The sequence below is a fragment of the Habropoda laboriosa genome, unplaced genomic scaffold, assembly GCF_001263275.1.
Source record: "Habropoda laboriosa isolate 0110345459 unplaced genomic scaffold, ASM126327v1 scaffold76, whole genome shotgun sequence".
In the NCBI taxonomy this organism is placed as follows: domain Eukaryota; kingdom Metazoa; phylum Arthropoda; class Insecta; order Hymenoptera; family Apidae; genus Habropoda; species Habropoda laboriosa.
The window spans coordinates 483,540-501,986 of record NW_017100184.1 but is presented as its reverse complement, the minus strand read 5'-3'; the positions used below and the strand labels follow the sequence as shown (position 1 = coordinate 501,986).

The window sequence follows — 18,447 nt, the reverse complement described above, 5'->3', positions numbered from 1 at the left end:
GGAATAAACGAAAAATGAATAACGGAGAAACCTTTTTGTTCGACGTTGCAGGAGTTTGGAAATATTTTACTAGGTATAAGTTATCTACCCACTGCACAGAGACTGACTATAAACGTTATGAAGGTGCGTGACGTGAAGTTTACGCCGACGGTGTCGAGCTTGAACAATTTTAGTAAGCACCACACGTAACTTGCTTGTACCCTCGCTTTTCCTCTTGCATCTGTGAAAAGCTACACGGTTCTTCCACGCTTTCAGACCCTTACGTCAAGGTATTGATGCTCAACGGAAGAACGGGACAACGAATGAAGAAGAAGAGAACGAAATTCGTCATCGCTGATTCTCAGCCAGAGTTCAACGAAACGTTGACATTCGACGTGACGTATAATCAATTAGACATGGTGCAATTTCTCGTGGTGCTGTGCAGCAGAGTACGTATCAATTTGAACGATACCAGTAGGTACGTATTTTCTAACGATCGATTATTCTTGCGAAATATCGCAGACTGCGCCTATCGAGATCGCTACGAGCAACGCGGAGCATCCGAGCGACAGCGAGGATTCGGTAACATCGGTTCACAGGGCAAAGGACGTTTTCATTGGGAAAGTTGCGCTTGGGAAAGGTGTCAGAGGATCGACCGAAAGGCTACACTGGTTCTCTGTGCTGCAAAATCCCAGAAAGCTCGTTACCGTGTGGCACGTATTGAAATAATAATTGAAACTGCATTGTGATTTAAGTATTTTGCCAGAGAAGCAGCAACGCAAAAGGTGGATAATTCGGCGTTATTGCTCAAACCGTCTGTAATTCTGGATCGAGTGACAATTCTTACCGTTGAGAAAATACATAAACGGAAATTTGCAAGCGTACCGTGTGCTCATCTTCCGAAAATATCGAAGAAAGAAACGGTGTGCAAGGTCTGTTGGGGTTTTCCGGTATACCTGGATTAAGGACAATAACGAAGACATTTACCATCGTAGCTAAATAGTGCCATAAAGTAGAGACAGGTAAACGTTTCAGAGGTACGTCGTTACCGAAGAAATGTCCCTCGTTTGTTGGGTCAATTTCAAACTAGCTGAAATTCCAGGTTTTTAACAAATATTTAGCATACCTTGGGCAATAACGTTCGACGTTCGATCTTATACATTGTACGTTATACGTAAAATATATTTTTATATTTATTACATAATTTAATCGCAACCAAAGATCGTGAAGATTGTATATCTTATAAATATTTATGGTACTTTGTTGATATATTGAATGTTATATTTAGAGTGTAACGAAATAAAGAATACGTTTAATATATAGTTGCGTTTTTAACCGTTTTACATACTCCGTCTGGCGAAAATGTGTAATTGCACGAGAAACGTTTGAAAAGGTCGATTTGAAATGTGGCGGGCTGAGGTAGCGCGACGAGAAGTTCCGACGGCAGCGGCAGAGGGCGGCAGCGTCGTTTCGCTTAGTCTCGTAGCAACGTTGAGGAGAGGTGCCCAGCCAGTGAGCTTCAGTCTGTTTTGTGACCTGTGAGTGTGTTGTGTTGGTTCTCAGTCGTGTTCAGTTTATTCGGTTTATCCCTTTTTCCGTCGCGAGTTTAGTTTGCATTACCTGAGAAATAAGTGTACCGTGCACGAGGACGCGGAGGTTCGCCGAATGGTAAGTATCTACGTAATTCGTTCGATCAACATCCTGCTGCACGGTTTCCTGCGAGTCAGAGAGCGTTACGCTGGTAATGTAACCTCTAAAGGCGCTTCAAGTCCTTCCACGTAGAACGATATTTCGTGCTACTATCTATCTCGAATTCTCGAGTCCTTCTCTCTATCGAACTCGACGCGTTATCGGTGATTTAACGATACAACAACGATATGTAACGGTCAGCCGGCATCGCGAAACGCGTAATCCATGTTTGAAAAGGACAAAGTGTCGGAACCGCTTCTCGCGGTAATGTCAATCGTTTTTGAATATTGTCCAATAGCAACGCTCAAATCGTTCGTTCGGGATGCTCGAAATGTGGCGTTAGTCGGAAATCAACGAGCTTCCCGATCCCAAGTTTCGTGTCTCGACGAAATTTTTCACGTATCAATTTCGCAAACCTTTTCGTATTTCCTTTGAAATCCGATCTCTGTTGTCTCGTTCACGTGCCGCGATGTCAAGCCAGAAAAAGGAAAGGAAAATGTCGACTACCTGTCGGTCGATCCCCGACAGAATCGAGTTTGACCTGCTGGTCCGTTGGCCACGTCGCCACCCTCTTCCATTGTGTGGCCAAAGTAAATTTAGTGGGGCCGGTCCCAAGCTTAGCGTCCATAGTCTACGCGTGTGTGTATACGTATAATAATCCCTTGGAAACCGTTGTTCCTCGTGTCTCCCTTCCCGCCATATCGTTGCGTGCATACCTCCCTTTCGCATACGTGCGTTTCGTGTCTCTTCGCCTACTTCACGCTACGATATTCTCTGTACACTTTCGCGATAATCTCGATCTGAGAACATCGAAAATCGCTGTCGACGACGTTCACACAGTATCGAGAAAAGTGACGAGTTCGTCTCTCCGGGTGAATTAACAACTTGCCTCTGAAAGATTGGAAGCGTTGCATCGGTAAAACGGTTAGTGCATATGGTGTCGCAGATGCGTTCTACGTTCGATTGCGTGGGGGGTCCACGGAAGAGTTACGCTTGCGTGTGAATAATCCTCAGGTAAATTATTAGCACGGGCATGCTGCTCGTAATAAATATTTATTTTTTCCTATAAAGAACCCGTAAATAGCGTACATCGCGAAAGGTTATTTATGATATTAAATATCATGGAAGGAAACGAAAAGAGTAAACAAAATAACCGCATTTCGATTGTTTCTAATTTTTTCATCGTCGATAAAAGGAACTGGTTCGACTTAATCTTTCGGTATTTCCTTTTTTTTTTTTTTTTTTCGTACACAAGCACTCGTGCATACACGATGTGCCTTTCGAAGCATTACAAGTCGAACCAGCTTCAGCTTATTTGTCCTCGAACATAACCTCACGGTTCCCGTTTATTTTCTCGAAAAACGAATCAACGACCGTTCTCTAAATAAATACCCAGCTTTGCACGAAACTCGTATTTTTTTCTCCTACTTGGAAACGACATCGACGAGAAATATCGCGTGTCATTGGCAGCTGTATTCCAATAACGTGGTTTTTCAGTTTTAACGAAAACACCACGACGAAAGCGTGTGTGCTTTGTTTGCCCATTACGCGAAGGACGTCTCGCCGTCTGTGGCAAGAAAAAAGATAGTGCGTGGCTTTCCGTGTGTACGTATTATTGTGAAGTGGTCGCCGGTTTCTGACGACGATATACCCGCGGTACGGTTCAACGATAGCGTGTGTTGCACAGACGACATACAGTATAAATCAGGTAACTCGATCTGGCGCTTATTGTCTATAGACATGTTTCAAGAGCTCCCTACAGATTTACTTGATAAAATAGCAATTCACGTTTTCCCATTTGCGTCGAATATTTCGCGCGATGGTTGTATCCAAGAGTCTTCTTCGTAAAATTGCAAGCTAATTAGCATACGTTACTAAGGTGAGTGTAACGCGTTTACTAATTAATGCAAACACCTACTGACACACTTTATATTGCAAAAGTACGCAGCTAAGTACATACACAGTCTGGTCCGAGCGTTTCCCTTATGCTTATTGAAAATACTGTTGGAAAGATCGCAATTGAGTTACAAGCTACCCATTTAGTTGCACGCGACCGATACAATGTAGCGATATCGAAACGCCCCTGTTACTCATAAATGTACCAATTTCCGGCGGATAACACTTTTTTTTGCAATCCGTAGATAAATCACTCGATATTTGTTCATTGTTAATTCGCGACGGTGATTAACGTTTATTCATTTGCGCAATTTCTCCTTATCGTTTCTTTCGTTCGTTACAAATATCGCGAGAAACCTCTCTGTTGTAACGTGAAATTGCAATTACTTTCACCGTACGAGGCGGGGAATGTTATCGCAACAGGAGCAGAAAAAAGAAAGGTCGCGAACACGCAGTTTGTCGTAATTAGGGAATAAGAAGCTAATGTGCAGAGATGTGAAAGGACAACACCGGTTTAAGAGCAGCGTGCTCGGTTTCCCACAGCGGTGATGCTTTTTCAGAGCCGGTGTGCATTTTTTTTCGGACCACGAGCTAAACTATCCGGCACGCGGCCGTGCCTCATTGTCATGCAAATGATTTTTGCGCAATCATGAAAGAGCCTAGCCCGACGTGGACGCGCGCGTATCTACGTGCACGTGCATGGGAAAAGGTTCCGGAATGTCCACACGCCTTCAACCCTTTCTCCGCGTATTTGGATTCTCCTCGTTTCCCTCCCCGCCGCTTCTTCTCCTCGGCATTTCCATGGAAAACCTTCTTCTCGTACCCTCTTTTGGTCATTTCGACGACGATGCACCTCGAAAGTACCGGTTATCAGAATATTGGTTAACGCGTAGCGAGGATTTCATCCCGGGTAATGCCGATTGGTTTCACCGTGCGATCGGTTTGCTGCGGCGAAAATGATGGAAAGAGACGAACGGAATTTTTCAGTCGAATAGCCAACTTGGAACGAGGTAAATTGGAGAAAAGGCGAGAAGAAAGAAGCTTCTGGCAAGAAAGTCGAGGAAAATCCATGGAACGAAGAAGAGAGGGGCTTCTCTGCTTGAAATCGAGCAGAAGGTCGTTCGATCCTTGGGTACACCGATAATGAAATGGTAGCTGGTTAAATGAAATAAGTTGTCGCTTCTGTATCTGATCGAGCGGTGACAAAGGAAAGCTCCGGTGGATGTGTTTCCATAGGGATATCGGTCCGCTTGCCTTTCCTATCGTTCGACGTCATCGAATACCTTGCGTTTTTCCAGTCGACATCGCTTACCTCCGGTCCGATCGACGTGACGTGCAGATTCGTTTCTCTCTCTTCGCTTCGGTATAACCTAAGAACCGTGTACGCGTTTTTGAACAATAGCAGGAACAATACCGTTGCCTGCACACGAGAGTCTGTACATTGAAACCTGTAGGCAAATAAGCAGGCGATCAAAAGTGGTAATTATTCGTAATAATCTGGTAGAAAATACGGTTGTTTCACGTGGGTTAATTAACCGCAGTTTCCGAGGAAAATTCGACTTGTTCGCGATCGCAATCTTAATCGAGTTCGTTACCTGTAGCTGTTAAGTGAAATTGAATTGTACGTAGAGAAGAAGACGGGGCGTTTGAATTTAAGAGGAAGTTTGCAAAGGGCAAACCGGTGACGCAATAGGTAATAGATTAGCCTAGATAGATGGAGGTGATGTAGATACGTATAAGGAAAGCGTGTGGATTAGCAGAGAGGAGGAGGCAGGGCCGAGGTGTGTTATAGTCGCGTGACTGTTCGGTGATGCATCGGGATTCGCGTGCCCCATGGTTGGCAGGGGTTTACAAACGTCTTGAAAGCGATTTCAAATAAAAATAGTGGTCTGAAAATAGGCGGTCTCCTAAATACCATCGAACAATGATTGGCGCGATCGTCGTCCGCGGATCAAGACCGTCACCGTTACTATTTCGGTGGGACACACGGTGGTGAGGTACGGTGGCATGAAAAAAATAACGTTTATTTGGGTTACCGAAAGGAAATACAAAAAGCGCGGCGGCCCGTTGCGGCTTAATCGTCGCTGCATCGTCCCCGCTACAATTCATTTCCCTCGGTTAACTGGTCCGCGCGCGAGTCTGCCGCGAGCGTTTAATTGGAATTACAAATTCGACGCCGGGCTGAGCGCGCGTGCGACCGCAAAAATTATACATCTTTTTGACCGAAGTCGCCGACGGAAGTTGTTTATTTATGCGAGGGAAACGCGCCCTTCTCCAGCCTTGCCAATTAATTCCAATTTTTATTCGCCCCGGATGTAATTATGAATATCTTAAGACGGTTACCTCTTTGAAATTTCCCTCGAATTCGAACACACGATTCTACTACGTCTAAAGCAGCAGTTACGTATTCATAAGTGTGTAACAACGTAATCCGTTCGTAACACTTACGATCGGGGCATTAACATGATTCTGTCATAGCTGTCCCATAAAATTGGCCGGCAGCTGCCGTTTCGTTACGCCAAAAAACGAACAAGTGTGTTCAAGTGTGCCGCTCGTGGGGTGAAACTTTCGAAACGTTCCGTAACCCAGGAGGTTCAGGTTCTTTGCATTCGAGAGGCGCTTGACGCGCGCCTCTGTCCGCCTGACCATTTTACCCAACTTTCCGCTCGGTTCAACCGGCTCGAGGATAGTTCCCAGGCCGTTAAGCTAAATCCAACGCTCGCATCCACTCTGTCTCCGAATCTCGACGAACGCGAGCTAGCGATAAATATGCCCGCGAAGAGAGAAGAGCCGGGTGTCGCATTCTGCTGCACCAGCAGAACGACCCTTCGCTAAAGTCGCATGAGAAATTTGGGTCGCTGCAAATTCGCGCCGCGAATCTCGTTAGTCGTGTAATTTCGAATTTAAAACGGACCGAACCTCTCGCCACATGGAATATCGCATTCGAACAGGGTTCACGCTACGTATTTGGAGGAGATGGTTGGGCGGGGGCTGTGAAACGGTTCGAAGGAGTTGTCGCGGTTAGAGGAACGTTTCGGTATGCAATATTTTATCGATAGAGAAGGAGAGACTGAGGTCTCGAAGTAGAAATTGGAGAACGCCGATGCATAACTGGGTCGCCGTCGGCGGGCAGGTTGGTTAGAATGCAGTTTTCAATGTAGGCAGTTATTCTGCATTCTGTCGATCTATAAATACACGCATTTTACGGCATTACCGCGTAACAGCAGTTTCGTCGAACAGTAACCGCGTTCAATCACCTTTTCAATTGCCCATACAACTGTTACACTTTGCCTTAGCCGCGACAAAAACTGCTTGAAAATATTATTACCATTCGTAACGTACTGTTTCTTTTGCCGTTCGAACCAGGCTAATCTTAAATTTCCATTACGAACTGTTCGTCCGTCACGTTTTCACGCCGAACTCCTCGTAAAACGCGAAAAACTCTGATCGGCTAATGGATAAAACGACGTTATTAACGATAACGTGACACTTCTGTTATCTCTCGTAATCCCGTTGGCAAGTGAGGAAATTTCGGGAAAAGTCGGCTTCTCCGTAGAGATACCCGAGTGAGCACGATGTTCGCTTTTCAATTTCACGAGGATTCCCGGTGCGCGTAGTCCTTGAATTTTCTTCTCGTCGTTAGAGCCCTCTCGATAGAACCACCAGTTATAGTTGCGCTACGAGAACTGCGAATGTACATACTCCGCGCGGTTTCTTTACGCTTGCGGTAATTCCGTATCCTTTCTCCGAGGGCTAAAGCCAATATAGAGGTGGCGGTGCTTCTTTTCTTTCGAATTTTTCCGGCGTTTCCCTTTTCCGCGTTCCTTTTTAACGAGGAAACGCGCCGCGCAGCTACAGGATCTTTATCGAAATTTTTCTACGCGCCACCTCTCCTCGCGTTTTATGGAAATTCAGCCAGACTTTGAATGTTAAACGACACGGCGGCGCCTCTGTGACGTTTGCCCGGTTCGAAATGAAAATTGCCCAATGAAATTCGGCGTATCTCGTGAGATAATTCTAGTAGGCCCGGTTGCGAAGCAAATCGACGCATGGTTCATTTTTCGTGGCTCCCGAGTCGACGGATTCTCTGCTAATTTCTCTGCAAATAACAGACGACCGCTGTAGCCTGCGATTTTTTTCATTATTCAGACGATAGCCGAGCGATAACGATAAGTTAATAGCTTGACAAACCGGTGAATCACACTTCCAGTTAAACGGGAGTACAGTCATTAATTAATGCGCGATTCGTACGTGTCTGTTTCTCGCGTTGCAAAAGATCGGATGCACTCGGTCGATCGATAGAAAGCTCGGTTGTTGTAACTAAAAACAGTTTGTGCGTAGATCTGTATCTGTGAAGTGGCCGGTATCTCACAGCGATTGTCTTCAGTTAACTTCAATAGCAATCTAACAGCGTTGAAGACTATCGAGCATGCTCGTTGTTGCTCGTCAAACGCGTCGTCTACGTTTGCAGAGAGTACGTTACGTGTCTACTTATTACAGCTGAAAACCATTGTGCTTCGAGGTACCAACGTTGACTTTGCATACGGCAATTAACCGGTGTGACGCCGTAGAAAAGAACCGAGCGATCGGTTAACCTCTCGGAACCGTAGAGTAGATCAAACTTGAACGCTACGTCGCAGGACAAGCGAAACCGAATTCTAGGGCAGAAGAAACGATTAGCTTTCTTCTTGGACGCAGCGAGCGTCACGATCGATGAAACGAACGCGTCTTCTCTGCAATTAGAAATCCCTCTGGTCCTTATAGAGCGAGGTTTCACGGTGCACACGTACGACAATGGCGTGTGCATCGATGCGGATCTCGGTGTGAATGAAAAAGCTGTAGAAAAAGACGCGTCGACTAGTTCCTTATATCGAGATCGTCCAGTCACTGTGCAGTCGATTCGCGTCCGTCGGTTGTTTTGCGAACAGTTGTTCGCTTTATGCCCATAAATGGTCACCTAGCTGGCCGTTTGAACTTTTTCCGTCCGCTCGGTTCGCGTTGATAGCGCGCCTTCGCGGTTTCGTCCTCTTCGTCCTCGTTTATCCCGTGTGTTGTCGATTTTATAACTCCCTTTAACGCGGAGAAATTCTCTTTGCTACCGTGTTGGCTTGCGCGTCTCTGGCAAGACTTCCAATTAGAATGCAGATGAAACCGGTACGAGTAGCCTCGAGAACGTTTTCTATCTCGGCTTGTTGCTGCTCCCGACGAAACCGATATTTTCATATCGAACACACCGGCGAGGCAGCCACAAAGTGGAAATTTGCCGCAGGTATCTCGAGGGCTTCGTCGCAAGCGTGACAAAAGGCGTTCATTTGGTTTTCAAAGTCGAATGCAAGAATGTCGGTGGACGGCGTGAAAAAGTGGAACGAAAAGGGATAAAAGCGGAATAAAGAATGTTTGCCGTGGCGTGTTCCGCTCGTAGAAACAATGAGAGACGTTCGACCGGAAGAAACGGGAAAGCCCGAGAATTCTTTTATTGCGCGATGAGTCGTCGATGCGTGAAGCTACATGCAAAAATTTCTGCGCTGCTCGCTCGCTTGCTCCGCTACTTCTCCTTCGCACGGCATTGGACCGAAAACACCGACTTGTGCGGCGCGGGCGGGAACGATTACTCGCGATGCGCCCTTTCTCCGGCCCGCGTTCGCGTCTTCCTTCCGGCTCTTGTTCGCAGAACACGCGGCGAAAGTGTTCTCCGCGTTCGCAGGGACACGCCAGACCGAACGATCGCTCGATTAGGAACTGGAGAAACTTGCAGACGCGTGGGAAGGGGGAGGACGCTCGAAATTCTTTCTAAAGTATCTCTCAACTGATACACTCGACTCGACTCCTCGAGTTAATCGAAAATTCACCGCGAATACCGAATAAATGCGCGTTTACTTGCTTCCACGCGCACTTTTTCCAACCCCCTTTTCACCCGTACGAGAGCATCGCGGAAAATTGTTGGAACGGACGGCGATAAATTCACGACGTCCTTGCTCCTTCTCTGTACGCGCGAGTAAATCACTTTTTATTGCACCTCGTACAATCGACGCACAATTATTTTCACTGCGAATATCTTCTCCTGGTGGGATGAATTTTTATTTCTACCTCGCTCCTTCTTTTTCTTCTCTCGTCGATCGAGTCTCCTCTGGAAGCGTTCGATCTTCGGTGAAAGCCGAAATACGCGGCATCTCGAACGATTTTTCGCGCAGCTCGTAAACGCAACCCATGCGTGTGTGCTGGAGCAGGGGAGGAGTTTACTGCAACGTGCGCATTATTTTTAATCTGGATGCGACCGCAGAAAGCGGGACGCGTAAAACGCGTGAAAAAGTGCGCGGCGCTGAGAAATAGGAAGAGACGCGCGTGTTACACGTTGCGAGGTGAATAACCGTGAAGAAGTGTGTTGCTCGTAAAGCGCCAGTAAAGATTCGGTGGGTTGACGCGTGGCGTTAACGGGCAACGTTCCTCCGCGAAGAGCACGGCGCAGCCAAAAACGAAGGAAAACGAGACGAGGAAAAGAGCCGGAATCGCGGAATCACGCTTGTGCGGTTGCGTCCGGGTTGACCGCGCATAGGTGCGTATATTTTTAGCCTGGGCCCGTGTCAGATTTCCCGTACACTCGATACACTGTACATACACTCGATGGTGCATGGCCTCACCAGGGGGATGCTGGATGCATGGATGGATGGATGGTGGTTGCCATGCCTACCAAACCCTCTTCTCTCTCTCCTCTTCACATTCGTCTGTCTGTCTGCTTGTCCGTTCGTCCGTCTGTTCGTTCGATACCTGCCCTCCTCCCCCTCCCCACAGGGCGTTAGGTGCTCGTGCCTTATTATCATTTATGGTTTCCTGCTTTTGCTGAGCCCGCAAAACCGACAACCTTGTCAAAGTCGAGCCGACCTCCTCCTCGACTCGCTCGAGAACTCGCAATGTTTGAAACTCCACCGGGCCGAAACGGTGACACGCTCTCTCTCTCTCTCACTCCTTCTCACTTTGTGCGAGAGCACGACACGATGAATTTTTTACGTACCACCGTTTCGACCCTGCCAGGTGAATTAAACATTTCACATGGTCTCTCCGTCACACGCCGTCTACGTAGCGTCTCTATAATACGGAAAGGTATGTTTTCGACGGTGTGACGATCGCGCGTGGTCGAAATACATATGTTTGGTCTAGAGTTAGAGCTGCGTTCGAGTATCGAGAAAATAAAAACTTTAGCGGGAGAAGGAACGGCGGTTCTGTTTAGTCAGCCGGGTTATAAAATCGTGTTTCACGCGTGACCGAGTGGAGCAAAGGGCCTCATGGTCACGCGTGTGTCCCTCGTCGTAAGAATACGAAACTTTTTGTAACGTATTTCGTCTAGCCGAAGGTATTCAGGTTCCTGGCAGGGACGAGGAACGCCTACCGTATTCTGGTTGTCGCGGTTCGATAGGGTCCGATGGCTTGTCAACGTGACGCTCAAAAAATACCGTAGTTAACGCGCGTGTGTTCTGCCTTTCCCGTTTACTTCACACCAATTGCTTCACCTTTTCAGCCGAATATCTGTCTTATAAATAATCGAGAAAAGTTACTTATCTCGTGCAAGAGGAAATGGTAGCAGCGAGGGAATTTATAAATCAGACAGCCTTCCTTCCTTCTTTCCTTGCTCTACCTTGCAGAGCCTGAAACTTTCATAAAGCTTCGTTTCTCTCCGAAGAGTATATATCTTCGTGTGTGCGCAACGATAAATATTATTGGTTAGATTTTTGCTGCACGCGTCCGTGGTTAGTTTCTAACTCTCTAAACTTTCGACCCTGTGTGTACGTTCGAGGGCTGCTGTAATCTCGCTTTTCCCCGACTGTTTGTGGATTTGTTCCGTAAGAAGCAAGTTCACGCGGAGATCGACTCTCGAAATAGCTCCGGGGAAAAACTGCAGCGTGTTTTCTCTCGAGTCAATTAACGATTCTAGCAACGCCTGATGATCCCTTGTTCTCGATCGCGAGGACACCAGTTCCAGATCGTTCCAAGTATCTTTCCTTTTTCCCTCGGCCGCTGGTGTAATTTCCTGAATTTCTGCATTCTCCACGAATATCGGCAAACTCCTGTCGAGCGTGTCCTCTTTGGAAACTGGCTGATTTATATACAGCGTGACTAGTCAAAGATGAAGAAGCGGCACCGCGCGAAATTGTCGGCAATTTCCACGAGACGTCGATCGCGTTGGAAGTCGAGGTGGAAATTCGTAGGCGAATCTCGTCCGTTTGAACGGCCGCTTTCACGAAGATAGATTGGAAGCCGGCGCTATTTCGAGGGAGGGCTGACGGGTCATCGCGGGTAAAAAAGTTTGACGTTAATTAAAGGCTCGACATAAATCACGGCGAACGCCGAAACGCTTTCCTCCGCGCTGCTGCATTTTCAGTATCACCGGTGCGTCAGCCACATCTCAATTCCTCTCCGAGGTGACAAGGTATATATATATATATATTCTCACGGACGAACAACGCCCCCGGTCTATTAATTAAATAGACGAAAATGTCTACCCAGTTGAAATAGATCGTAAAGTGTCCATACGAAATTCGATCATTTTTCAGTTGGATCGAGACACATACTGCATCGCTGTACTAAACGGGAATACCGCACATCACCGAGCAAAAGAAAGGCTGCCGCCACGGAAGATTCCGCTCTATGTACATAGGTATATTTCGAGGGATTTGCAACGGACGACACACTTTGAGCCGCTGGAATCCAACTAAACGCTAGAATAGCATTTCTATTCGGATAATTTCCATAAAGGGATAATAGGGGCAAAAAACGATTAAAAGATTAACCGGGAATGCAGGGAAAGCAGGAAGCGTTGGAAAAGGAAGGGTGAAAAAATTCATAGCGCCTCAAGAATGACCACCTTGCATGCATTATTCATAAGTTCGAACCGTTCCATGCGCGAAAAGATAAAACAAAGAGAAAAAAGGCGTCCTCGATCGGTGGTGAATTCGAGACACCGAGTATGCGCGCACGTGTAGCAAGAGCAGACGCTGTTATTTAACGCTGCAGCTATTTCCAGGTGCGTACGTCGTCGGTGTCGAGTGCTACTCACCGACGAGCTACGACGCCACTCGTGTTGTGCCAGCCTTTATACCACTTAATCTCCTTTCACCTAGTCCGTCGAAACGAGTAATATTTAGTGGCACTCCTTTTACTACCGTTTTCGACCTCCGTTTACCGCGCCGCATTTTCTGTTTAATTCCACGCATCTAGAGCGAAGCCGGTTCACGCCGCGAGTTTTGCCGTTTCGGAAGATGCGAGCCAACCGAAACTGAGGTCCCTACCGTTCCTGGAAAATTCTGCGGCTTCGTTCGCCGTGAAACGAAGGATACGGCAGGACTACAGGTCACGAGCAAAGTGTTGAAAAAAGTGGAAAAGAAAGAGAAAGGGTGCAAAGTTGAGATAGTTATCAGCTGTGGGCAAGAAATCAGATGGAACTTTATGACTGTGGGAATAGGAGGATGGCGGTTAAGCAGCGCGTGCAGTCTTTCCGGACGGATCGACTGAATCGTTCACTGTTTCCACGGCCACGGCATTCGGTTTACAGTAGCCAACGTTGTTTGCATCGCGAATCTCGGAAACATTTGCGTTGCCCGAGATGCAGCGGATAAATCGTATCAGCATGGAGCAGCGCGATGAAAAATCTTCCCCGATATAGCGATAGCTTGTCTCGATAATCCACCGTGAACTTTGTTCCGTCCGTGTAATTGCCCGGTTGGATCATTCTTCGCTGATGATGTTTTAATAGCCGGACTGTAGTTTCTCCGCGAAAAGAATCGAGCGAGGCATGCATAAAGATGAGCAAAACAGGAGTACTTATAACGCGATAAGATAATTGAGCGTATCGTTGATCTCTGGTTGCGTAACAGGACGAGGATATCCAGCAAGGCTGGTGGAAATCGATGATGATACGATCGCTATCTAAGTAAACGACGTAGTTGTCACGAATACCAGCGAACACAGACGGGGGAACACTTTCTAGCAGCGAAGGCTGCGCGAGGACGCGTCTGGAACGGAAACGCGGGTGGATATTACGCGATAGTTGTTCATTATGCGAAACCGAGTGTACACCTTGCGATTAGAGACGACCTCAAAGCGATATCCGGATCTTATCACGAGCGACGCGTTACGAATGTTTACGTTGATAAGGCGGCTTCATTCTTCCGATGGAATCGCGTCTTTTGTACTATTCTCGACTCGTAGCATCGCCTTTTTCTTCTTCTACCTCGCTGCAGGCAAAAAGATAAGGGGTATTCTTCTGTACAAAGAGCTGGTATTTTCAGGAAAAATTACATCTTTGTCTGTTTGAAAGGAAATTTGATTAGATTTTCTGGGATGGACTTTGCGGTACAACTATCCGCGATGTGTGGCAGAAGTAGCACAACGAAACCATTCACTGGGCAGAAGGTCGGTCGAGTGCGCGTATTTCATTGTACGCTGCATCGATTCCCTCAGGGGTTTCTGCCGATGTGTGTAGATAATACTTCAATAATACGCCGGAACCTCGTTTTTTCTCTTTTTTTCTTTTTTCCTTCGTTTTTCTACCGTGGAATTTCTTGGAGGCGTGATTTTTTCATTTGCATCTTTGCGCCGTCTCGTCGTTGATATCTCCCTTTCAATCTGAATCCTCGTTTTCTCCGCGTTAACGTTGAAAATGCGCTTTGGGCCATGTTCTGACCCGATTCTGCTAGGGTTAATCCAGGAGAGCTTGGCTCACAATCCTACGCCTAGCAGCAGGTTCAACTTTTGCGTTTTCGCTAATCCCTCCCGCGAATTACACCCGTATCGATTCACACTTCCGACATACACAAGTGCCTCGCGTCCTCGACGGTACGCGACCGTGATGCAGTCCAAGTACGAAAGTTACGAAAGATTTATCAGTGTGTGGTAGCTTCTTCCTTGTTTGTTCGGTCGATACGATAGAATCGCTAGGTAATTAAACGCGAACCTATGATTCGTTTATCCTTGTTCAGGAAGGATCGATTCGTCCTTCGTGGAGCTTTCAAGCTTGCTCCGGCCTGTCGCGACTGTTGCCACTTTCGAGAATGCACCGGCTGCTCTAGGTATTTCTAGCAAGGTGAACAGGAAACTCGAGTCTACGACGACACGGTTTCACACACGTTGTGTCGCGTCGTTCGCGTCGTCCACGATGCATTTCCACACGGACCAACGTCGTTACCGTGCAAAACGTTGCCATGCGCGTCACGTGCGTCAAAAGACAATTTGTTACGAATGTAAATTAATCGAATGCTCGGCTTTCGATTGCCTCGGTACGCAGGAGTACAAAGCTAGGTTACTGAAATTCGCTAGCGAAACGTACGTCGTTTAAACGTGGCGAATATTCTGAACAAGCGGTGATATTTTTGTTGCAGGTTCCGCAGAAAGCGATATTCAACCGGAAAGCTTGCGGTAAGTGGCCGAGAATTACGTATTCCGTGTCACCTCCACATCTCTCCATCGGCGTTTCTCCGCGTGGGCCGAAACATCCGCACATTTCCATCGAAACGCCGAACCTCCATGGTTACCTCTGGCAACTCGCTCTCCTCGAAATCTGCGAGAATTCGATAGGTGTAGAAGCATCTATGAATTAGTATGGTTACCTCTGGCAACTCGCTCTCCTCGAAATCTGCGAGAATTCGATAGGTGTAGAAGCATCTGTGAATTAGTACCAAGTATCGTACAATACTCAAGATCGATCAAAACGATCGTTCATTGTTCAGCTTTTGTCGTAACACGAGAACGAGATATTATTCTACGTTTAATTCACCGTCTTCTGCTGCTTCACGAACAGTGACTCACGTCGAACATTGTCAATATTTACAGGCTTGGACGCATTAGCTTTTAAATTAGCATTAAACACCTATTTATACGGGCGTACTTATACCGTTTAGACAGGGAAGACAAATGTTGAACGTAGCGAAGACCGTGGAAAGATATAGAACGATGGTAGCTCTAGGTATAAATGTTGGGTTCCGGTATGATTCAATTAAAAGAATGATCGATCACCGAACAGTTTCGCTTTCGAGTCCCTGGCAACATCTCGTTGCGAGGAGGGTTGCCGGGTAGAATGGTCGAGGGGCGAGAGGGTAATGGAAAGGCAGGAAGGAAAGATGGAAGGGTCGGAAAACGGGTCGATAATTCGTAGGTTTATATTCCTCTGCAGTGGCGGGCCCGTGCGTCCGGTCGTCGAAAATTTATTTGTCTAGCTCGGGCTCGTAACACTTTTACAGTCGGACGAGATCCACCGAATAATTCGTCTCGTCCTTCAATAATATATCGCGACACTGCCGTTCCTCCTCCACGTCACGCCCAGCCTCTGCCCTTTTCACTTTCAGACTACTCCCTCAAGTGCCACGCTCATTTTTTTTTTATGCTTCTCCCTCGACGGTGGTGTGTCCCGATCAACAATTTTTCTGAAAAATATCTCTCCACGTATTTACGAGCGCTCTCGATCCTGCGAAACTCGTAAGTTGTTGCATCGAGCTTTATCTTCGCCGCCTTCTCGTAGGTACTACGGTGTTGAATTATCGAAAGTTTCTCACTGCTGTCTCGTATTTCGTCATTCTTGCCAGTTACTCGGTAAAAAATTCATCAAACCTGCTGCCGCTAGCTGGTGTGTGTCGAGTATTCGGAAATTCGGTTGGTCGTCGGCCTCTAATTTACTTATCACCGGTGACGACGGCGGCGGCGTCGTCGCGAGCCAGAGCGCTATCGCGTTTAACTCGTTATTCGAGGACGGTAAACCCTGCTGGCTCGGTGCAACGAGGTAACGTCAATATTACCGGGTTGTTTCAGCTCTCTCGGCTTTATCATAATCTTTGCTCAGCAAACACTTCCACGGGGAGATACGAAGATCGTGTCTCTGCTCGATGAAAAGGAGCCAGCCTGAGTTTGGCTGGCGAGCACAGTTTTTTTCTTCTTCTCCTCTCCCTTAAAAGGTCGCTTTCGACGACGGGCTTTTGGAACTCCCTTAGACCTTTGCCTGAATTTGCATCCTCTGTTTGGCCTTCCATCAGCTCAACGTTTGCACGCGCCTCGCGAAAATTAAGTCATCCTAAAGAGGAGGATAACTCTTTGGAGAGAGAAATGTGTCGTGTTGTTATTACGTGATCCACCGCGAGACAGAATCGACCAGAGGTGTTGTCTCCATGGTGTAATTCTTCTGTGGACGAGGAGTATGGGAGCAGTGGTAGATGTATCGGTCTGCTGGCGTCTTAAGCGGCACTACGTGACTCTTTTTCCAGAGCAAGCCACGTTTCCTTGCATTCTGTTATTTCTCTCCTTATTAGGTCTTAGAGTTTGTGCTCTATCTTGTTAACTAGATCGCTGCTGTTTCCTGTCCTTGGGTTGCCAATTGAAAATATTTCCGAATTACCGGGTTTATCGGTGGATAAAGAGAAAAGAAAGATGGCAGCATCTTTGGAGAAGAATCGAAAGGAAGGTGGTCGTTTCGGGAACGAAGCAACAGCCGTCTATTATTTTCCTATTAATCAGAGCGTTAACTGATTGTACACGCCAAGGAAAAGGAAGTATGCTAATGATCGTAACACCGTTGAAAAGCATATTTTCACTGAAAACTATGTTAAATTGTGGTAATACGTATGTACAACTGATACAGACCAGAGGAATTAATTGGTTCTTTATGAAAGGCGGCATGTGGAAAGAGAATCGCAATTATTACACGGTACTGCGTTTTGGATTAGAAACCGTCAGTAATACACCGCCGTGACTCTGGTAAATGAAAGAACGAAAATATCTATTCCTCGATGTGGAAGTGATAAAATTAGACGGTTCCAGTTTCTTCTTGGACAACTCCCAGCTATTAAAGAAGCGAGAGAAAAAACTTGATAGACCATTAGCTCGCTGAAAGCACGAAATTCCATTGGCGAGTGGCTCTAAACGAAAGACCAGACGAGTCGAGTTTGCCAAGTTCAAGGGTTAAGAAGCACGCGGAGTGAAATCGCGGCTCGAGACTGGTCACGTTTGCAATCTTCAATCGTTTTCTCCCCCATTCGACTCAATTTCTCGCAATTAACGCATCAGTCTATTGCGGCCCATTAATCTCACGCACTCGTCGCGGAACGTGCTCCCCGAGACACGGTGCTCTACCTAAGTATGTAGGTACTATATGCGTCGCGATAAAAACGATCTTCCGTCTGGCTACCAGTTATCCACCGATCCACGAGGTGGTTGCGTTAACCGGAGGCATCTTCGGCGAGTGACGCGAACACGGTGTGTAATCTCCACGAGGCCGATTACTTCGCCGATGATTTCACGCGAAATCGCAATTACCGGGCCTTTTGCGGACAGCTCTACTTGGAAAAAGTTCTTCTCACCGGCGAGTAACAGATGGGAATGATCTCGTGCTACTTGGCGTTTGTTGGCGCGAATCAGCAGCTCACGCAAAGATACAGATGGAACAGATCGATACCAGAGCATCGACACCTTCTACGAAGCTGCGAGTGACGAGCAATAAGGCTGATTGAAAGGTCGTTGCGTCTTCTAGATAGAGCAAAGAGCGCAATCTCGAGTGGCGGATGCCTACTCGCCGCGCGCATAATGATCGAAACCCGTCCTTACCGAAGGCCACGGGTTGCTCGCATGCCGTCGAACTTGTACGGTAGAGTAAAAGCATGTGCGTTTCCTGGCTGATCGGGAAATTCAAAACTTGTCTCTCCCCCGAGAGAAAAGACTCCTCGCAACAGTTGGACGAGCGAAGGCAAGGGTCGATCGGCGGGAACGATAAGGCAAGAGTCGAGGTCGCGCGACGATCGTCGGTGAAATCGCGCGTAGGATTCGTCCGGTTGACGATCCGTGCTTCGGTTCTTTTCACCTCGCGGTTATTTTAACCGCGGGGATAGTCGAGACGAAGAGGCAGCGGCTGGT

The 18,447-nt window shown here is 47.1% G+C and overlaps 1 protein-coding gene and 1 long non-coding RNA gene across 2 annotated transcripts in view; both read left to right on the top strand.

Annotated features, from left to right (window-relative positions):
* LOC108579361 (synaptotagmin-1-like) overlaps positions 1 to 808 on the top strand; it is a 4,467-nt gene extending 3,659 nt beyond the window's left edge. The window contains exons 8-10 of the mRNA XM_017942885.1: positions 52 to 172; positions 256 to 428; positions 502 to 808. Coding sequence (XP_017798374.1) covers positions 52 to 172; positions 256 to 428; positions 502 to 708 — 501 coding nt within the window. The 3' untranslated portion in view covers positions 709 to 808. The remainder of the gene's footprint in view (positions 1 to 51; positions 173 to 255; positions 429 to 501) is intronic.
* A 762-nt stretch (positions 809 to 1,570) lies between these two features.
* LOC108579413 overlaps positions 1,571 to 18,447 on the top strand; it is a 24,405-nt gene continuing 7,528 nt past the window's right edge. The window contains exons 1-2 of the long non-coding RNA XR_001891467.1: positions 1,571 to 1,647; positions 14,934 to 14,970. This is a non-coding gene — a long non-coding RNA (uncharacterized LOC108579413). The remainder of the gene's footprint in view (positions 1,648 to 14,933; positions 14,971 to 18,447) is intronic.